The 22,614-nt window shown below is 43.6% G+C and overlaps 2 protein-coding genes across 4 annotated transcripts in view; one reads left to right on the top strand and one right to left on the bottom strand.

Annotated features, from left to right (window-relative positions):
- Positions 1-7,307: 7,307 nt before the first annotated feature.
- On the bottom strand, positions 7,308-8,689 carry LOC119877448 (neural Wiskott-Aldrich syndrome protein-like). The gene is made up of 3 exons (XM_038571338.1): positions 8,334-8,689; positions 7,786-8,104; positions 7,308-7,643 (listed from the first exon to the last, which is right to left on the bottom strand). Exons 1-3 carry the CDS (start codon positions 8,687-8,689, stop codon positions 7,308-7,310), a joined length of 1,011 nt encoding a protein of 336 aa, XP_038427266.1.
- UBP1 (upstream binding protein 1) overlaps positions 8,663-22,614 on the top strand; it is a 52,461-nt gene continuing 38,509 nt past the window's right edge. For all 3 annotated transcript variants that reach the window (XM_038570312.1, XM_038570313.1, XM_038570314.1), the window contains exon 1: positions 8,663-8,846. In XM_038570312.1, coding sequence (XP_038426240.1) covers positions 8,734-8,846 — 113 coding nt within the window. In that variant the 5' untranslated portion in view covers positions 8,663-8,733. The remainder of the gene's footprint in view (positions 8,847-22,614) is intronic.

Here is a 22,614-nt window from a genome sequence, read left to right on the forward strand (position 1 = left end):
AAAAATACATTGTGAAGAATTTAGGCATGGGTTATCAGGAAAGCTGCAACTTAGTCACATGATTAAACAAATAGACAAATGAACAGAAGTAGAGAAATTAGCAAGAGTGAAATATATGACTAAAGAATATATAGCTGATCGCTTTTGTTCTTTTAGCTTTTCTGTACGTTTACAAAAACATAGTTGAAATGAATTACGTTTCTTGGAGAAGCACTTTATTTTTATTTCTTAAAGATTTTATTTATTTGAGAGAGACAGACTGAGCGAACAAGAGAGAGAACACAGGCGAGGAGGGGGCGATGAAGAGAGGGGGAGAGAGAAGCAGACTCCCCTGAGCAAGGAGCCCGACAACAGGGGCTTGATCCCAGGACCCCAGGATCAAGACCTGAGCCAAAGGCAGATGCCCAACTGGCTGAGCTACCCAGGGCTCCGAGAAGCATAATTTTATATTAAATGTGCTTAGGAGAAAAAAATTTACCTGTTCTGTTTTCAAGATAAAGGGCATTTGGAAGCATACTTGAATTTTCTGGTCTACAGTTCTCCAGGGTCAAACTTGTCTCAGTTATTGCTGAGTGAAATATCTAAAAAACTCCCAAGTGGCTCAGAGTATTGGTAAATGACTATAAGCTGGAGACTGTCCACATTTGCATATGGTCAAGTAACATTTTGTCCTTTGTCGGATTTTATGACACTGTCAAAAACACCATGAATGATGACAGCAAGGGCACTGGCACATGAAATGTCTGTCCTTGAGCTGCCTGCTTATCCAGGACCTGGTAGTCCACTCCTTCTTGTTGATGAGGTGGGTCAGAGGTTACACACAATAGCAAACACATGATGCTTACTCTGAACCAGGACAAGTTCTAAGCTAGACAACATATTAACTTATTTAATCCTCACAACTCCATGAGGGAGATAAACTATTATCTCCATTTATAGATGGGGAAACTGAGGTAATGTCCTAGATCACACACTCCTAATTGGCAGAGATAGAATTTGAATCCAGGCAATTTAGCTGCAGAACTCCTATCTATATTCAAAAGAGTACATGGCCTATATTTGTGGTCACATAGTTTATACGATGTTCACATTCTTTTGGACACCATTCCAGTTCTCAAAATCTGAATGCAGGGCATTCTCCCCATGCACACAGAGCCAGGAAGGTAATATTCTCATTTTAAAAGCAAAGAGAATTTATCAAATCCCACCTAATGGTGTTGTTATCCACCAACCTCAGACTGAGCCTATTTGTTAACTGTTTCAGGGACAAATTTTGCTAGTGTTAAGTCCAGTTGACTTGAAGCTTTTCAAAGATCTTGCTGCCTGACTGTATGTGCTGTTTACAAGAATGGCCACAATTTTCCATTCCATCTCCCATTTCTCTCAAAGAGAAAATCTGAAAAATATGCATTTTATAATGGTGAAGCATTTTAAGAACCACCAGACAAAAAGCATCTTTGCTCCTTTTGAGCATTTACACCAAATAATTTTTGTGATTTTGTGCCTCCTTTCACCAAGAGATGGAGTCTGTTTCTCCACCCCTTGGGGCTGGACTAGTTTTGTGACTTGCTTTGGTCAGAGATTTCAGCAGAGGTGATGGCATTCCAGTGCTGGATTAGGGTTTCCTGTTGTCTCTCAGAACCCATCCAACCACCATGAGAACAAGGCAGGGCTAGTCTGCAGGAGTGTGGAGACCATGTAGTGTGACTCAAGCAAACTCAGATGTCCTGGGGAAACCCCAGACATGTGAGAAAGCCAGCCAAGATCAGCAGAACCATCGCTGGCTACGGATGCATGAGGAAGCCTAGCTGGGCTCAGAAGAACTGCACAACTGAGCCCAGCAAAAGTTCTGATACACGGAATCAAGAACTAAAGGAAGCCTGGGTGGCTCAGCAGTTGAGCATCTGCCTTTGACTCAGGGCCTGATCCCAGGGTCTGGGATCCAGTCCCACATCAGGCTCCTGCAGAGAGCCTCCTTCTCTCTCTCTCTCTTTCTCTCTCTCTCTCTCTCTCTCTCTCATGAATAAATAAATAAAATCTTTAAATAAATAAATGGGTGTTGTTTTAGATCACGACATTTTGAATGTCAAAAAGTTAATTGACCTTCTGGCTCACTGGATACTTAGCACTGGCTTTCCCAAAACTTCAACATGCCTCGGAGGCATCCCTAGTACTCTGCTGTCTTAGTCTTTTCAGGCTGCTTGCTGTAACAACAGCAGACTGGTGGCTTATAAACAATAGCAATTTGTTTTTCATGGCTCTGGAGGCCGGAAGTCTGAGATCTGGGTGCCAACATGATCAGGTGGGTCTTCTTCCAGGGTGCAGACTTCACACTATATCCTCACATGGCAGAGAGGGAGTGGGAGAGCTTTCTTTATAAGAGCACTAATCCCATTCTTGGGGGCATAGCCCCTCCCAAAGGCCCCACCTCCTCCAATACCTTGGGGAGGGGGTAGATTTCAACGTCTGAATTTTGAAGAGACACAAGCATTCAGACGCTGGCACCCATGAACATCTTAACAAAGACAGAATCTGAAAAGGGCGCCTGGGTGGCCCACTGGTTGAGCGTCTGCCTTCAGCTCAGGTCATGATCATTGAGTCTCGGGATCAAGTCCCAAATCAGGCTCCTCACAGGGAGCCTGCTTCTCCCTCTACCTGTGTCTCTGCCTCTCTCTGTCTCTCATGAATAAATAAATAAACTCTTTAAAAAAAAAAAAAGAATCTGAAAGGATACATATTTTGAAATAGTTAAGCAGCCAAGAGCCATCACGCAGAAAGTGTGCTACTTCTTAGCATTTGAAAATTTTATCATTTATCACTGATTTTTCTTTTTTTTTCTTTTTTTTAAAGAGTTTATTTATTTATTCATGAGAGAGAGAGAGGCAGAGACACAAGCAGGCTCCATGCAGGGAGCGTGACGTGGGACTTGAACCCGGGTCTCCAGGATCATGACCTGGGCCAAAGGCGGCGCTAAACTGCTGAGCCACCCGGGCTCCCCTATCACTGATTTTTCTTAAGGAAAAACTAATTGCTGTGCAGAAGTCCAAGCAGGTAGGTCTTTTCATTCCCAGCAGTCAAATGTGAACACTTCTAAAAGACTTGATTTGCTCCATCAAGAGCTTGTTCTTCCTGTTTCCCAGCTGTATCTTCCTGTTCATTAGCTGTTACTAAGTATTGAGTGGATAAAACCTGTGTAAGGAGAGCAGTTGTTCCTTTGGCTGATCCCCAGGGTCACATTTAATTGGGAGAAAATGGTAGGTATGGGATCATTGACCATGGCTATAGCAGCCTTTCTGTTGAGAGCTGATCAGCTGCTTTCACAATTTTGCAAAACAGCAAGAACTGTGTTCTTCAGATGCTGCTAATCTTTGCCCATTACTGGCAATATAAAATTCGAGTGACCAGGTTTTAGATTGTGTTGCAGGAGGCAGCTCTTAGTTGCTCTCTTCAATGAAAGTTTCTCTGTGCATGTATCTCAAACGCATGTATTCCAACTTGCATATTCTTTGGAGTATGAATGCCATTTTCAATTTTCACCATACTTTGATTTATTTGCAGGAACTTTTTTTTTTTTTAAGACTTATTTATTTACTTGAGAGACAGAGAACATGAGCAGAGGGAGAGGGAGAAGCAGACTCCCTACAGACCTGGGAGCCAGACTTGGGGCTCCATCCCAGGACTGTGGGATTATGACCTGAACTGAAGGCAGATACTTAACTGACTGAGCCACCCAGGTAAGCCAGGAACTTTAAATGTGTTAGGGAAACACAGCTTTTTTCATGATCTAAGTCCTAAATGGTTTTTTTTTCCCTGTTCTTTTGATTTTGCTTATGGTGGTTTACTATAGAGAAATATTTTTGTTTACTATGTTTCTTTACTATTAAGAAATATGTTGTCAAGTGCGTCAATCTCTTAAAATTTCTGGATTTTGTATCATAGTTACAAATGCCTTTTCCTGAGTTTCTAAAGTTATTCTCCCACGTTTTCTTTTTCTTTTTCTCATGTTTTCTTCTAGTGTTTTATAATTTTTTTTTATTTATGATAGTCACAGAGAGAGAGAGAGAGAGAGAGAGAGAGAGAGAGGCAGAGACATGGGCAGAGGGAGAAGCAGGCTCCATGCACCCGGAGCCCGACGTGGGATTCGATCCCGGGTCTCCAGGATCGCGCCCTGGGCCAAAGGCAGGCGCTAAACCGCTGCGCGACCCAGAGATCCCATAATTTTGTTTTTGAACATTTTTAAAGAAAAAGAAACTTGAGCCATTTGGAATTTATTCTGGTATAAGCTTTTTCAGGTCCTTAAAGTTGATCCCCAAACCAGTTATTGAATAGTCCATTTTCTTTTTTTTTTTAATAAAGATTTTATTTATTCATGAGAGAGAGAGAGAGAGGCAGAGACACAGGCAGAGGGAGAAGCAGGCTCCATGCACCGGGAGCCCGACGTGGGATTCGATTCTGGGTCTCCAGGATCGCACCCTGGGCCAAAGGCAGGCGCCAAACCGCTGCGCCACCCAGGGATCCCTGAATAGTCCATTTTCTTTCACTGATTTGAGACTCAAATTTACTCAATGACACAATTATTTATTGCATAATAAATTTCCATATGCATATTGATCTGTTCCTGGATTTTTCATTCTCTTCCTTTGTTCATTCATTCATCAATGCATACTGGTTTTAAATATTTAGGTTTTATAATGTTTTAATAACTAAACTTAAAAAACTTTTGACTATTTTTGCTCATTTACTTTTCCATGTTAGTCTTAGAATCATTTTGTCCAATTAAAAAAATTCTGTTAGTATTTTTATTGGAATCACATTAAATTTACTACTTAGGTTAAGCGGAACAACCATTATAATACTCGATGTAGTATTTATGTTCAGTGTTTTTTTTATGTTCATTTTGAGAATTTAAAAATTTTACTTACATAGTTCTTGACACTTCCTATTAGTTTTGAGGCATTTTTATCTTCTTAAATCCTGTTACAAATTGATCCTTTGCTTTCATTATATTCTCAAACCTTTTATAAAACTATTGATCTATGAATATTCATGCTCTATGTCACTGTTATTAAATTTTTACTTGTTTTCCATGAGATCTTCATTTATATGAACATATAATCTTTTTTTTTATTTTATTTTTTATTTATTTATGATAGTCACACAGAGAGAGAGAGAGAGTCAGAGACACAGGCAGAGGGAGAAGCAGGCTCCATGCACCGGGAGCCCGACGTGGGATTCGATCTCGGGTCTCCAGGATCGCGCCCTGGGCCAAAGGCAGGCACCAAACCGCTGCGCCACCCAGGGATCCCTGAACATATAATCTATAAGTAGTGACAACTTTCACCTCCTTTTCCCACTTTTATACCTCTAGTTTCTTTTTCTGACTTGTGTTTAGTGCCTTCAAAACCTATTAAGTATAATAATGAATATTACTGTTGTGAATAAAAATCTGTCAAGTTCTTTGATATTCATCCTTCAAAAGATAAGAGACAAATTATCTTCTTGAATGGAGGCTAGCTGGAGTGACTTGCTTCTGTGGAATAGCAATAAAGAGGAAAGGATAATGTATGACTTTGGAGAACAGGTTATAAAAGGTGGTGTAGCTTCCTTTCTCTATCTTGGTTTATTTACTGTGAGGAGAGAGGTGCCAGATTCATGTTTTGAGGACATGCAGGCATTGAGGCTTCTGCCAACAGTCGTCCAAGTGAGCTAGAAAATAGATCCTCCTGCCGCGGTTAAGCCCTCAGATAACTGCAGCTCCAGCTGATATCTTGACTGTAACCTTACGAGAAATCGGAGCCAGAACAACGCAGCCAAGCTGCCCCCCAGATAGGTGTTAGTAACGTTTTTTGTTCATTGGAGCAGATTATAAGATATATTTTTTAAATTTTTATTTATTTATGATAGTCACAGAGAGAGAGAGAGAGAGAGAGAGAGAGAGAGAGAGAGAGAGGCGCAGAGACATAGGCCGAGGGAGAAGCAGGCTCCATGCACCGGGAGCCCGACGTGGGACTCGATCCCGGGTCTCCAGGATCGCGCCCTGGGCCAAAGGCAGACGCCAAACCACTGCACCACCCAGGGATCCCTAGAGCAGATTATATATTGATTCACAGAAAACCCATGAAGCTTAGAAGTGAATTGTATCAGTTTGGCCTGAAAAGGACAACTCGAATACCCCCTGAAGAGAGTACTTCAGACCCCTGCACAACAATGGTTGGGAAACGGCTCAGATAACTACTGAGTTGTAAATATAGGCTAGTTTTTAAGGCACTGGAAGGATAACCCAGAGGGCAGAATCAAGAGTCCAGTGGATGGAGACAAGAACCACTGGGTATTGCCAGAAAGTACGATGAAGTTCTAAGCAAGGAACTGTCAACATTTACCGAATTGGATTTCAGAATGTCAATGCTCTAGTGACTGCTGTGTGCCTTCTGTTCCCCTTTGAAGAAAAATGTCTACAGAGTAAGTTTCCTGTGCCTCTCCCATGATGGCGTGTGAAGTATGAGGTAGTGGTTGGGGTAGGTCACTTGTCTTTTTAACTCACAGATCTTCATACAGAGGGGCCACTTAATGCACACCCAAGGACCATCCAAAGAGCCTCATCTGTTCCAGGACCTCACAAAATCCTGAACCTCGATGTTGTAACGGGATGAGAACTTTGCAGGGGGCTGGGGAGGAGGTGAGTGTCTACTGCATGTGGAAAAGGGTATACAACCTTTGTGGCCAGAGGATGGATTTCGGTTGTTTTAAAACCTGGCCCCCCAAATTATTTAGCTCTCTTCCCATCAGTATGATTCTATGGCGGCTACACTAATACAGTACAGAATAAAGAGTGTATCAGTTTCCGCTCCCAGGCCTTCAGTGTTAAGAGAAAAAATATTCAGTTGTTAAAAATGGTTAAGGCAGACTTTACTCAGGACCGTCCCAATAGGTATTAAGGACCACACCGACAGAGTTTTGCAGTGGAGATTAGGCTCAACTCCAGATACAGCCTGGCTAAGTGAGGGTTTGGGGCCAGGAGCAGGTTGGGGGGAGCGGATATAAAGTTGCTATGAAGGCATTACCAGGAGGGAAGGCCGGGTGGTTCTGGCAGGAACGACCTAACAGGACTCTCTAAAGGCCCCCAGGGTGATCAGACGTCACCGGGGGGCGGCGGGGGCCAGGGGGCCTGAGATAAGGACGGACAGGGTTCTTGCTAGGGCGGCTTTACAATCCCGGGCACAGACGGGCCTAGGGGGTGTGGTCAAGCAAAGAATCTTTGCCATTAAGACACTGACGATTTCCACTTCCCGTCGTGTGAGGCGCTGGCTTTAGAGGCAGCGGCCACGCCGAGCGGACGTCAGGGGCACGCAGAGGCCAGTGCGCTGCAGCGGCCCCACCCCGCCGAGGCCCCAGCCCCGCCACGTGAGCGGGGAAGCCCGAAGGATGACGTTAGCCCAGCCCTGCCACTCCGCCCACAGGGGGGGATCCGGAACGAGGGTCACCCGGCTAAGCCCAGCGAACCTCCAGAACCACGAGCGACAACAATAACCCGAATGCGAGCTACTACTGCGACGGACGCACGAGGTCAACTCGGGCTTGCCATCGTGTTCACTGCAATCTGCAACTGGGAGACTTCCGGAGCCCTCTTTAGGAGCGCTGATTGGCTGACATGCACGTCAATCAGGGCTTTCTACCCAATAGGCTTTCCAGTCCCCAGGCACCTATCCCGCCCCAACCCCGCTCTCTCCGAAGTAGTCTGGGCAGAATCCAGAGACTGCCCGGAAAGACCACAGAGCAGCAAGGGACCTCCCGGAGAGGTGTAGGGGGCTTCCTCCGGCGCGGGCCAATGAACTCTTTCTTCCGGCAGCCAATTCCGTTATCGAGACCGCCCAAGAGGAAGGACGTTTCGATTGGCTGTTCGGTACAGAGGCACAGAGACTCGCGGGAGCCTCGACCAAGCCCTCGCCATTGTTGTCCAGTTGGGCTGTCAATCAGTCCGCCTCTCTGGGTGGGCGGAACTGGACGGCCCGCGGGCCCCGCCTCTTCCGGGGCTGGCCTGCGGAGCTGGCGGGGGGGCGGGGGCTGCGGGAGCCGCGGGGGCGGGGCGCGCTGCTCGGCGGGGACGCTCGGGGGTGCAGCGCCAGGCGTGCTCCCAAAGCGGAGCCGGGCGGGGCGGGGCGGGGCGAGGGCCGACCGCGCGGGTGGGGGCGGGGCCGGGGCGGGGCCGGAGGAGGCGGAAGCGGGAGAGAGCTCGGGCCGCAGCCATATAGGAGCCAGCGTCCCGGCCGGCGGAGCGGCGGCGGCGGGGTTGGCCGGGGCGGCGGGGCGGGCGGGCCGGGGGCCGGGGTCGAGACCAGGGGTCGGGTGACGGGCGGGCCGAGCTCCCGCCCCATCGCAGAGCCGGGGAGGATGCGGCCGGGGGCTCCGGGGCGGGGCGGGCGGCAGCGGCTGCAGCGCTAGCGGCGCAGGGGGTGGGCGGCGGCGGCGGCGGCATGAGGCGCGGGGCCGGCGCCCGCGGGAGGGAGGCGCTGCCGGCGGCCCGGCCGCTCCCGCTGCAGCTGCTCGCCGGGCTCGCCGTGCCCTGCGTGCGGGGCCCCGGTCGCTCTGGTCCCGGCCGCCGCCCGGGCCGCCCGTGGTGACCATCCGCCGCGCCGCCCGACGCTTCACCCGCGCCCTCCCCCAGGGCGCGCCCGCGGAGCTTCGGCCCCATCGCCTGCTCGCGGAGGCCGCGCCGGGCGGCGGCGAGGCCGGAAGATGGCCTGGGTCCTCAAGATGGACGAGGTGATCGAGTCCGGGCTGGTGCACGACTTCGACGCCAGCCTCTCGGGCATCGGGCAGGAGCTGGGCGCCGGCGCCTACAGCATGAGGTACTCGGCCTCGGTGGGAAAGGCCTGCACGACTTCCCGCCGCGGGGTCCGGGCCGCGTGGCCTCTGCCCAGCCGGGTGGCGGGCGTGCGAGGGCGGCCCCGGGACCTGCACCCCAGGGCTTGTGCCGGCGGTGGAGCGGGCCGGCTGCCGGGGGAAGGGGCTTCCTTTCCTTGCAGGCGGTCGGCTGGCTGCTCGGAGCTGGAGTGCGGGGCGCGGCGCCGTGGAGCTGGTGCTGGGCAAGCACTCGCCAAGGTTTCGGTTATCAGTTCCTATTCTCTTCTACGTTGTAGTCTTTGCTGGTGGCAGATTTTCATCACTTGCTGTTACAGTAGTGATTCTTTCATAAGTGAAAGTAGACGCAGGGGAATAAACGCACCTTAGAGATTGATGTTTTTGGATTGTTTCAAAGTAAAGGTTTTCATTTTGGGGACCATCCTCCTGGGCCATTTCTTTTTCCTTTTGGAAAAGGGCTTTAAGATGCAGCGATTGCACAACAAACACTAGTTTGTTTGGTCCCGGCTGCCTGTACCAGCAGCCATTCATTTTGTTTAATTTTGAAGGTTGAAACAGATCGGAGCTTAGTCTCTGGCCTTTATCCTAGAGAATGCCGTGTTGTGTTTTGTGTGCTTAACTTCTATCAGTTCGGTGGTTCTTTGTTTTTATTTTTAGCAGCGTTATTGAAATACAGCTAATGCACTATAAGTTCATCTTTATTAAAGTGTACAGTTCCATGGTTTGGCAGCTTTCTGTTGAGATTTTTCTGACTGTTCTTTAAATGATGCCTGATGTCTTTGAAGTGCTGTCCGGTCTCCCAGTAGCTTACATACATTTCACTGCAGCTCTGAGGGAGGCTGGAGCATACCTGTCCTGAAGAGAACTTCAGGGTCAGGGCAGGCCTGGGTAGTGGGGGCTGCACCCGGCAGACTCAGCTTGTATAGCTTGCAGGGAAAGCCAGGGGCAATCAAGAACTCAAAGAAAGGACGAGGTGTTTCTTAGAGTGTGGAAGTGTGTGGAGGTCACCAGACTCTGGCCCTGATAAGGTATGCGCTCCTCTCCCTGAACTTGGCACTTGATCTCCGCAGTTGTGCAGCTTGAGGGCTTCGGACGAGCTGTCTTATTTTCTAGAACAACTGTCTCAGTTGAAGAAGTTGATCTATTGAACGTCATAGGGTCACCCCACATAGCACTAGAAACCGTGATTCCCTAGGTAAAACAGGCCTGAAGTGCTGTGCTGCTCCTTGAGACCAGGTAAGGCGCACGAAGGGAATTGAGTATTTTCAACTCAAAGGTTGCTTCGCACTTCTCAGTTATGGTAAAATGAAAGTTTGCTGCCAAGAACTTCGCTTATTACGGTTATTTTGAGCTTTTACTTTTCCTAGAGTTTTATTTAAGTGACTCAGCCAGCTAATGAACTTTTGTCTTTGGTTTATTCTGTGAAAAGAAAAGAAAATCATGATTTTAACCTTTCTCTGACCTTGTTCTTAAAATAATGTTTGACATCTTAATGATTATGGGTCTTTTACAACACTTGTCATGGGGAAACTTTCCATTGAATGTTTCGGGTTATTGCTTACATGGTGTGTCATTTAATCTAAAATTTCAGGTATTTTTGAAGGCAATTAGCAGTTTATAAGGAGTTTTTGTTTGTTTTTTAAATATTGAATTGGATCCTCAAAACTGAGGAGCTGATGAGAGTACTTGCCTCTTGCAAAATCAGGGCCCTTATGTGAAATTCAAACTTGGGCAGTACCAAATTGGACTTGACATGGACTAAGTCTGAAGAATGCTTTAGGCTGTTGCCGGCCTCCTTGGATTGAACTGCCCCGGCCTGGGCATGGAGCCCTGAGAAGGCTGGATCCTAGGAGTGCCTAATATCTATTTTCTGCATGGGCAGGCAGTAGTGGCTTTTCATCTGGTATCAAATGGGAAGTAAGGCTATTGATGCTTATCTTTCTCTTTGATTTGTTCTCTCTTAAGTTCAAGAAGTAAACTGAGGTGCTAAATTTGAAATTATTGGAAAAGTGACTTAAATGAAAAGGTGCCTACGAAGTAAACTTTTTTTTTTTTTTGAGTCCAAAGTGAAATATGCTTACTATATTTGCTCCCTGGATGGCTTAAACCATCTATTTTTAAGGACTTCTAAAGAAATCATTTCCTCAGATTTGGGGGAAGATGGCTTGTAAGAAAGATGGTTTCTTTCTTAATTTAAAAAACTGCATTAGGGCACCTGGCTGCCTCTGTCGCTAGAGCATGCAGCTCTTGATCTCAGGGTCGTGAGTTTAAGCCCCGTGTTAGGCACAGAGCCTACCTTAGAAAAAAATCTATTTGCATTAAACAATGCTGGCTGATGGTATTGGGGTATGTGGTGGCAAATTTCTGATATTATCGTTGCTTCTTCGCGTCCTCTTTGTGCTCTTGGCTTTTTCATTTTCTCTGTCTCTGTCTCTGTCTTTCTCTCCTCCCCACCCCTTTTCGTCCCTCCCCTCTTCTGTGTGTATTGCTGTATCACATTTTTTTTTTATTTTTTTATTTTTTTATTTTTTTTATTTTTTTTAATTTATTTTTTATTTTTTTTTAATTTATTTTTTATTGGTGTTCAATTTACTAACATACAGAATAACACCCAGTGCCCGTCACCCATTCACTCCCACCCCCCGCCCTCCTCCCCTTCTACCACCCCTAGTTCGTTTCCCAGAGTTAGCAGTTTTACGTTCTGTCTCCCTTTCTGATATTTCCCACACATTTCTTCTCCCTTCCCTTATATTCCCTTTCACTATTATTTTGTATCACATTTGTATGTGAGATATGAGCTGCTGCAGATTCTGTTTGAAATGAGGCAGGTCGGGCAGCGCAGGTGGCGCAGCGGTTTATCGCCGCCTTAGGCCCGGGGTGTGATCCTGGAGACTCGCGGTCAAGTCCCACGTTCCACGTCGGGCTTCCTGCATGGAGCCTGCTTCTCCCTCTGCCTGTGTCTCTGCCTCTCTCTCTCTCTCTCTCTCTCTCTTTCTCTGTGTGTGACTATCATAAATAAATAAAAATTAAAAAAAAATAAAACTCTTAAGAGGGTCTTTTGGGCCCTTGTTAATTTTTTTCCCATCTTACTATTCACATGAAATGTATAATCTGTAGCAATTTAATTTTAAAGACTTAGGAAATAATGTGACCACTTTAGATTACACATAAAATTTTTGTTACCTGGGGATCCCTGGGTGGCGCAGCGGTTTGGCGCCTGCCTTTGGCCCAGGGCGCGATCCGGGATCGAATCCCACATCGGGCTCCCGGTGCATGGAGCCTGCTTCTCCCTCTGCCTATGTCTCTGCCTCTCTCTCTCTCTCTCTCTGTGACTATCATAAATAAATAAAAATTTTAAAAAAATTGTTTTTGTTACCTTACAGAGGGCATTGGTCTTGTTGTCAAGTAGACTGGGGAGACCTTGGGTCGTGAGGCTCTTGACCCAGCTTGTCCAAAAGATGTCACTGGAGGCTCTTGATCTCATCAGGAGAAAGACTTCAAGGACAGACACAACACAGCAGTACAAGTAGGAAAGTTTGTTGAAGCAGAAGTATGCTCTCAAGATTGGGAATGCTGGCAGGCTCCAGGGAGAGTGGCACCCACTAGATCTGGGTTTCCTGTCCACACCCAGCATGGAGCCCAACACCGGGCTTGAACTCACAAGCCTAAGCTTAAGACCTGAGCTGAGATCAAGAGTTGGATGCTTAACCAACTGAGCCACCCAAGTGCCCCTGGGTTTCTGTCTTAACAGCTGTTAACAAGAGGTTGGAATATTTACTACTTGAGGCAGGGATTTCTTGGAAGCCAAGCCTTCTCTCCCATATTTGGTCAGGGGTTTCTTGTCCTGGCACTGGTAGGGAGGAGATTTAGAATGCTAATGTAGTATAACGAAGGAATAATGTGAACCTTGGCCTACTTTGTCAGCCATCTTGGGCCTGTCTGGTTTGATCCGGTTTCTTGTGGTTTTTATTTTGGAGTGCTGCCAGGACAAACCTCTGACTTCCTCTTGGTTGGCTGAGACTTCCTCTGTGCTGGCCTCCAGGCATCCTATTAGAACCTAACTAACTGTCACAGTTCTTTTCTGGGAAATGATAGGCTCACTTTGTTCATTTTTGAGGAAATTTCTGCCCTATACCCAGATCTGAATAATCATAGTTTGTTAGTTTTTCTTTCAAGTTAAAATGATATTCTGTGAGAGAAACTGCTCAGTCGGCCTGCAGATCAAATAAATGGTGGCGTAAAAGCTTTCCTTGAGACAACCATTGCACTTTGGTGTGCCTCAGAAATACATTACACATACCCAAGAGCCAACATATACTAAAATTAATTTTTATGCAGTGACTACCAGTGCCTTGATTTTGCTACCATTTGGTGCCACTCTCTTGGTTCATGCTAAGGCACCAGCAGTTTTAATCACCTTTGGTTGCATGCAAATGTCATCAAAATGAAAAGCAAATAATGTGTTAGTATTCTGAAAATAGGTTTGACCTCTCAAGCCTCCTGAGTCTGTTTCCTCAGGATTCCACAGATCATACTTTTGAGAATCTCTGGTTTAATGTATGCCTACAGTTTAAATACTTAAAATGTTTCCCTCTAAATTAAAGCAAACCCATTATTAGAGCTCAGAGAAGTTAAGTAGCCTGCCAGAGTGTCACTCAACAAATGCTGGAGCTAGTAGGATTTGAAACTCCAGAGCTGGGGTATGGCTTCTACTTCTTTCCATTGTGCTCTTTGGCTGCCTACCGATTAATAATTGAGAGGTCTTCTCAAGATAATAGAGCAAGATCTTTCTGGATAGGAGGAAAATCAGCCAAGAAGGCTATGTATATATTTTCTCTTTATCTTGTATCATTTTTTTTTTTCCTCCAGGACTTTGCTGAACTTCATAGTTCTAATAATTTGTAGGATCTTAGACTTTCTAGTTATACAACTTTTTAAAATAATGGTAGATTTGTTTCTTCCTGATGACCTTTACATTTCATTTTCTTGCCTTAGTATGTCAGCTAGGGCTTCACAGCAGTGTTATTTAGAACCACTAAACACTTGAGTTTTTAGTCTTACTGACTTTAGAGAATGTTCCCAGAGTTTCGTAAATAGGTTACCTTTGTTCCTAAATGAGACTGGTCCTCAATTTTCTTTTCTTGCAAACCTATTACTTACTTTTTTAAACGTCAAGGCTGTATCAGTTTCAAGTGAGTTGAATACTTTCTCTTTCTATGGGCTGAAAGCTTTATTTATGTATTTACGTACGTATGTATGTAGGCTCTGTGCCCAACATGGGGCTTGAACTCCTAACTCTGCATTCAAGAGTTGTGTGCTCTACAGTCAGGTTCCCCTAAGTGTTTTTTAATGAGATGAGACTTACCTATTTGTCCAAATTTTGTAAAGCTCACTTGGAATCTAGCCTGGATTTGGCGACTTTTTTTTTGCACAAGTAGATATTTGCCCCTGTAATTGATTTAATGGACATAGGAATATTCTGAATTTATGATTGTTAGTTGGTTGTGGTAATTTTAATTTTCATAAAAAATTGCTCTAAGTTTTTAGATATTTTTTTAAAAAGATCTCTACAGTATTTGTGATTATTCCCTTCTTTTGTATGACTTGTGTCTTTTCTTTCTTTTGTGACCTCTTTGAGAGGTCATTTTCAATGCTTTACAAGAAGCCAAATGTTGGCTTTTTCTTTTCTGTTGTGTTTTCTCTTTTACTTTTGTGGTTATTTTCTTCGTTTTCTTTGCTTGCTCTTGTTATTTTCCAACTTCGTTGGTTGATGCTTTTTCCTCCTTAATTTTTAGTGTTTTCTAATAGATGCATTTAAAGGCTATATATTTGTCTAAGTCTTGTAGGATTTGAAGGCAACACCTTTTTCTTTGTTCAGTTCTGTTGTTTTCTTTTTTCTTTTATTTGTTGTTGTAGTTCCTCCTATGTCCTGGATGCTAGCCTTTGGTTATATACAGAAGTCATAAACACCTCACCTCCATGACTTGCCTTTCTGTTCTCTCAGGTGGCTTTTGAATGTTCTTGAGTTTGATGTGGTCAAATAGAATAATCTTTTCACTTATACCCTTTCCTTCCTGTGAGGATATAAGATATTCTTACAATCTTTTCTGAAGATTAGTTACTTTAATCTCATATCTAAGTTAACAATCTATCTGGAATAGTTTTTTTCTTTTGTTTTTGGTATGGTATGAAGTAGGAGGCCAGTTGCACTTTTCCCTGCTTGACAAGACTTTTTACTCGAACCTCTTCACAATGCCATTCTGTTCTAAATCAATTGTCCAGAAATGTGGTGTTGTGTTTCCAGATTCTGTATTCTGTCCTTGTGTTCCTGGGGAATGCTCAACTAGATCATGCTTTGTCATTATATTCTTGGATTTGGTTTGTTAATACTTAATTTGGGATTTTTACCTCTATGTTTGTGGTTTAAACAAACTTTTCATTTTCTTTTTTAGTTCTGTTCATAGCTAGTTTTGACTTCAAAATTACAGTAGGCTCATAAAATGAATTAGAAAGTATTTCTTCTCTTTCTTTTCTGTTGAAGACTTTCTGCAAAACTGCCTTTGAAAGTTTGATAGAACTTGCCTGTAAAACCATTCTAGGGTAGGAATTTTCTTTGGGGGAAAATTTTTAACCACAATATCAGTCTTTGTAAGATTATTTTAAAATGATTTTTGTGTCTTGAAGGTGTGTTTTTTTTTTTTTTTTTTTTTTTTTAAGTTTTAACTTTTTAAAAATTATCTCTACACCTAGCTCAGGGCTCGAAGAATATACAACCCCAAGATCAAGCGTCACATGCTCCACCAACTGAGCTAGCCAGGGTGCCCGTGTGTCTTGAAAGTTTTGATAAGTTATCTTTCCAGGAAATTGTTCATCTATCCATATATTCAAACGTATTTGCATGAAGTTGCTAGTGATATTCTCATCTTTATAGGTTTTTTTTTTTTTTTTTTTTTTTTTTTTTTAGGTTTTACTTATTTGAGAGAGTGGAGAGAAAGAATGGGAATGTGGGGATAGGGGCAGAGGGAGAGGGAGAATCAGACTCCCCACTGAGCAGGGAGCCTCATTTGGGGCTCTGTCCCAGGACCCAGGGATCATGATCTGAGCGGAAGGCAGATGCTTAACCAACTGAGCCACCCAGGTGCCCTGCACCTTCTCAGTTCTTCGCCATCTCCCCTTTCTTACCAATTCCTAACCCGCTTTCACCTTGCCCTCTGGAATCCTCAGTCTGCATTACATAGATTGAATTGTGTCCCCCAAAAAGAATATATTGGAAGTCCTAACCTTCAGCACCTCAGAATGTGACCTTATTTGGAAATAAGGTCTTTATAGAGGTTATGAGTTAAAATGATATAATGAGAATAGGCACTGATGTCTTTATAAAAAGAGGACATTCAGGCACAGGGGGAAGACTTAAGTCAAGACACATGGAGGGGAGTGGGGAGGTGGGAAGCTGGCCATGTGATTGGAGGGCTGTGTCTGCAAGCTGTGGAAGGCAGCTCACTTCACCAAAAGCTGGGAGAGAGACCCGGGGCAGAACATGCACACAGCCCTTGAAGGGAACCAGCTCTGCCAGCACTGGTATTTCAGACTTCTGGCCTTCAGAGCTGAGAGGCAGTGCATTTTCTGTTGTTTGAAGCCACCCCGGTTGTGACAGGCTGAAGAAACTGACACAGGCAACTTTGTCTCATAATGATGTCTTCACCTTGTTCTTTTGGAAAGCTGGCAGTCCTCTCAGCATATACCTTTCCCCTGAAGCCCTGGCAAGCAGTGGTAGTTTATTTCCACAGGCCTGCCACTGCCCAGAACGGTAGGGAAGGATCCTTCTTACTTCTCACTGACACTTTCAAGCTATGCTCCCTTGCTCCTTCCTTGTAAGACCCCTCCCCCACAACTTTGAATTTCATATTACCAAATAGCCAATCAGTCGCCCGGTTATTGCAGTCATCTTAGTGATTTCTGGATCAGACCTCATTATTTTAAAAATTTTAGGTCCTGGTCCATTGTCACCATCTGACACTACTACTTGATTCTTGGTGATTTCAGAAGATATTTAAACGGGCCTTCGGTAGCCTGACATTTCTGTTCCTTGTATCTTTTTTACAGTAGTGTTATCTTCAGCTATTCAGTCCTGTGGTCATATGTTAGACCTTGACATTTCCAATCATGGAGCCACATATATAATCTCAAATTCAGAGTTAACTACCACCTTCTACCCTTTGAGCTCACTTCCACAGTCCCTTCTTTCTCCTGTCATTTGGCCCCTGTTTTGCTTTTATTTCTTTTTTAAAGATTATTTATTTATTTATTTATTTATTTATTTATTTATTTATTTATTTATTTGAGAGAGAGAGAGAGAGAATGAGCTGGGGGAGGGGCAGAGGGAAAGAAGCAGACTCCCCACTTGATTGCAGAGCCTGATTCAGGGCTCCATCTCCCCACCCTGAGATCTTGACCTGAGCTAAAATCAAGAGTCAGACACTTAACTGAGCCACCCAGGTGCTCCATCACCCTCTTGAACACATTTTTTTTTTTTTTTTTTTTTTTAATCTTCAGCCAGTTTTAATTTCCATGGTCAATAGCTGTATTGTTTCCTTGCATATATCCTGGTCTCTCTTGCCCCCTCTTGCTCTATTCCTCTCTCATCTTTTTTCTTTTAGCAAAACTGTAACCCTGATTAAATGTGACCCTTCACCTACCTTAACCCACCTAAGCAGCTGAATGTGGTCTAGAAAAGCATTGAATGGCTCTTGCCTGAAATTCACAGCCTCAGCATTCAAGTATATCCTTCAGTGGCTGTGCCCTGTTGTTCCCATAGTGGCCTCATCCACTGCTCCCCACCCCCAGTACTGGAGGACCCCAGGACTCCTCTTTGGAATTCTGGCCAGTTTCTCCCCAAGCCTGCTTTTCATTCATTGAGTCCCTTTCTTGGTACTTCCTTCCACAGACTGTACTGGCTGAGATGTTTTTCTTGATGAATTTAGGTGTGGATATCTTATATTTATCCTGTTTTGGTTATTTGGCTTCATGAACCAATGGATTGGTATGCTTTATCACTTCTGGAACTTGCTCAGCCTTTAACTCAATAAAAATATTGCCTCCACAATATTTTTCCCTCTTCTGGGGTTTCAATTCCATGTAAAATCTTCTCACTTTGTCCTTTCTCTTTTGCATTTTCCATCATTTCCCTCTCTGCTGGCTTTTGAATAACTTCTTTTTTACGTATATTCCAGTCTCCTTATTTACTCTACTCTGCATTTCTGTCTGAGCTACTATTAAAGCTAAGTTCTTAATTTTAACAATTTTATTTTCCAGTTCTAAAAGTTCTGTTTGTTTCTTCTCAGCTTTGTTGGCCCTTAAAATTTCCTCTTCCTTACAGATCTTTTTGGGCTAGTCTTTTATTTCTTTATAAAGTTAATAAGCATAATTTTATAGTATGAGTCCTAATCTAGCATCTGAATTTTTTGAGGGTATCAGTCTGTATCCAATTAGGAAAATAGAAACCGTTTAGATCTTTCAAGTGGAGAAAGATTTGATGAAGTATTTGAATGCAAAAGTGCTAGAAGGATTTGAGGGGTGAGGAGGCTTGTTACCTGGTTGCCCCTGGGCTAGCTGCTGGAGGCATGGCTGCTGCTGCCCAGAAATTTCCTGTAGCTGCAATCTGCAGTTTCCTGCTTCTGTCTTTTCCTACTCCCTTTTAATTTCCCACCAGCTCTTCCCTTGTACAATTTAGCTAGCCTCCAGCTGGCAAGAAGTCTTGTTATGTAGTTTCAGACATTGAACCCTCTGCAACAGAGGCAGAAAAGAACTGAATACCAACAGACAGATCTGGAACTGGGAGTATGCCATCTGTTGTTTTTGCTGTTGGTTCTTGCTCCCAGAGTCTTGTTTGTCTTTGTGTGCCTGGTTATTTTTGGGTACTGGCATTTCAAAATTACTTGTAATAATTTGAAGCCTTGAGAAGCTTTTCATTTGCTTGTCAGATCCCTGGGAGCTCTACCTGTCGGGGATATGGTATTACAAAAACAACTGAATACTAGAACTTTCTTCAGGTTCAGCCCAGCAGAAATGATGATCTTAAATTACCTAGACACCTGGTTTTTCATTTTAGCAATAATTGATTATTAGTGCTGCAGTTGGTTTATTGGTTCAGCAGGCATTTGAGACCCTTTGTGATAAATGCTGGGGTAAGTCAGTGAAGTGAAATAAATTTGGGGCATTGGTTATATACTTCTGGGGTGATACAAACTTAAGTCCTGTGTGCTGTGGGGAGGTTATGAGCTTTGTGGGTAGATAGAGCAGCACAAGGGAATTGGGAACATGGATGAGAGGACTGCATTTGTCATGCTGTCTCTGAGAAGGTGACATTTAAATGAAGTGAACAAGATGGACGTCAGAAGAATAGAGTTAAAAACCCAGTGCCAGGGCAGATGCCTTGAAAAATGCAGGATGGGAGGCTGATGTGGGGGACAAGGGCAGTGAGGGCAAGTAGTGGGAAGAAGAACAGAGTGAGTGGGGCCTGGAAGGGATCCTAAGAGAAGGTGAGCGGAGGGGGAGTTCAGAGGAATGAACTGATCTGGCTTCTGTTTGAGGAGGGTCACTGACTGCTGTGTTGATTGGAATGTATTTTCTCGTGAAGTACAAAAGTAATTGGAATTTCAATAGCAATGATCTTTTTTTTTTTTTTTTTTTTTAAGATCTTATTTTTAAGTAATCTCTACACCTGACTTGGGGCTCAGACTTAACAACCCAGAGATCAAGAGTTGCATGCTCTACTGACAGAGCCAGTCAGACACCTCTTTTTCTTGTCCTTTAAATGCTTACATATATATGACATAAGAATATATATGTTTTCATCTACTGTGAAACCATTTTGACTGTTTTTCATGAAGAGAGCTGTTCTAAGTCTTAAAGTACCATTTTATTTTATATTATTTTTAAGATTTTATTTATGTGGAGGGGAGGGAGAGAGCACAAGCAGAGGAAGAGGGAGAAGTAGACTCCTCACTCAGTGGGGAGCCTGATGAGGGGCTTGATCCCAGGACCGTGAGATCATGACCTGAGCCCAAAGGCAGATGCTTAACTAACTGAGCCACTAGGCACTGCTTAAACTACCATTTTAAAGTCACCTAAGAAAAAATAAAAAATAAAGTCACCTAAGAAGTTTCTATATCTGTCACAAGGTTTTATACATATGCCACCTAGGTGACCTCTAGGTTGTAGTGCTGAGAAGAGCTCTAGAGGAGGGTTGGGCACCGTCACTAACTGTGTGTTTATACTTGTTTGTTTTAGTAGTGTTTGAGTTTCCAAGTATAAAGAGAACTAGTGGGTCATTAATCTGAATAATCAGTCCGGTGCTTTAATAGAGTATATTCAGGGAGGAGGGAATGCAACACATGCTTTCTCTCTCATCTCATTCATTTCAACATTTTGTTTTAAATTGATTAATTCAAATGGGCTAGCCAAATATCTTAGTTAATAATGGCTTTGTAGAAATAAAAAAGGAAAATAAGTAATTCAGTCAAACCCTTGGTCTTCATGTTGATATAGTAGTTATTCATTTAGATTTATTTATTATTATTTTAAAAGATTTTATTTATTTATTAGAGCAAGAAAGAGCATAAGTAGGGGGTGGGGAGAGGGAGAAGGAGGCTCCCTCCCCGCTGGGCAGAGAGCCTGATATGGAGCTCAATCCCACACCCCAGGATCATGACCTGAGCCGAAGGCAGATGCTTAACTAACTGAGCCACCCAAGTGCCACTGGATATATATATTTATTTTTAAGGATTTTATTTATTTATTCATGAGAGACACAGAATGAGAGAGACAAACAGAGGCAGAGGGAGAAGCAGATTCCCTGCAGGGAGCCTGATGTGGGACTCGATCACAGGACCCCAGGATCTCGACACCAGCCAAAGGCAGACGCTAAACTGCTGAGCCACCCAGGCATCCCTGGATATATTTTTTTAAAGATTTATTTATTTATTTATTTATTTATTTATTTATTTTAGAACGATCAAGTGAGCAAGCATGGGGAGGGGGCGGTGGCAGGGAGAGAAAATGTGGAGCAGACTCCCCGCTGACATAAGGTTCAGTCTCTGCTGAGATGACCTGAGCCAAAATCAAGAGTCAGTTGCTTAATCACCTGAGCCACCTAGGCACCCCTCATTTGGATACTTTGTTATTATTTTACTTTTTTTTAATTTTTTTTTATTTTACTTTTTATTGAGGAATGAACATAGAAACATTATCAAGACACAGATGTAAGGCCAGTGATTTATCTCAAAAACAAATATCGAGGGCAGCCCCGGTGGTTCAGTGGTTTAGCGCCACCTTCAGCCCAGGGCCTGATCCTGGGGACCCGGGATCGAGTCCCGTGTCAGGCTCCCTGCATGGAACCTGCTTCTCCCTCTGCCTGTGTCTCTGCCTCTCTCTCTGTCTTTCATGAATAAAATCTTAAAATAAAAAAACATACCCATAAACTCATACATGGGAAAGTAAAAAGGTATAGCTGCTTTTGGAAAGCCATTTGGCAATTCCTCAAAAAGTTAAATAGAGTAACCATATAACCTAGCAGTTCTACTCCTAGGTTTATATCCAAGGAAATTAAACACATGTCTACACAAAAAATAAGCAAGTGTTCATTAGCAGCATTATTTATGATAGCTAAAAAATGGAGATAACCCAGATGTCCCACAGTGGATAATCAGAATGCAATGTGTGCATACATAAGGGAATATCATTCACCTCCAAAAAGGAATAATGAAGTGCTGATACATGTTACAACAGGAGTGGACCTTGAAAACTTATTAGGTAAAAGAAGCCAGTCTCAAAAGGCCAGGTGATTCTATTTGCTTTACATGTTCAGAATAGGCAAATGCATAGAGACAAAGTAGATCACTGCCAGGACTGGGGTAGGGTCAGGGGATAGGGCTGAGGAATGATTGCTAATGGGTATGAGAGTTCTGTTTGAGGTGATGAGAATCTTCTTAGATTAGATAGTTGTGGTAACTGCACAACTTTGTTCATATACCCAAACCCATTGAATTATACACTTTAAAAGGGTGAATTTTTCTGGAATGTAAATTATATTCTCAGTTGTTTTTGTTACAAAACAAAATAAACACATCCATGTATGTTTGGGTTAACAGAGAATATAGACAATGCCCCAGAAGATCTCCCCCCACCATCCGTCCTCCCAGTCCGTGCCCCAAGTTATTCTCGGGGTTAAAAAAATAGCAGCTGTTTCTACTGCTACTGTTTGCTGCTCAGAAGAAGCCATTGTTTTAGACTAAAGCAAGAAGCTTTATGCTCTCTGCATTTGCCAGGCTTTGCAGGGCACTTTTTGTAAAGTACCATTTTAATCAAATGCTTCTTTTTGACTTTATGGTACCAATGTGACCACCTTTCAAAACAGGTAGCTATGCACTCTTGACTTGCTCTTTTTTTAAGGTATATATATATTAGATCTTTTGCTTAATCAGTAGCATGGACTTTATTAAGTATTAAATACTTCTTTATCTGCCTCATCGTAGCTGCTCCGTCCTTTTTTCCCATAGTCACACTAGAGGTATGGGTTATTAATACTATCTTTAGGGGAACTAGAAAACATTAATAGTTCTTTTATTCTCCATGATGTTTTTGAGCTTAAATTCTTATTTATTTATTATTTATTTATTTATTTATTTATTTAATGCTTATAATCTTTACATCCAACATGGGGCTCGAACTCACAATCTCGAGTTCAAGAGTTGCACA

This window comes from Canis lupus, chromosome 23 (assembly GCF_011100685.1).
Source record: "Canis lupus familiaris isolate Mischka breed German Shepherd chromosome 23, alternate assembly UU_Cfam_GSD_1.0, whole genome shotgun sequence".
Lineage (NCBI taxonomy): Eukaryota > Metazoa > Chordata > Mammalia > Carnivora > Canidae > Canis > Canis lupus.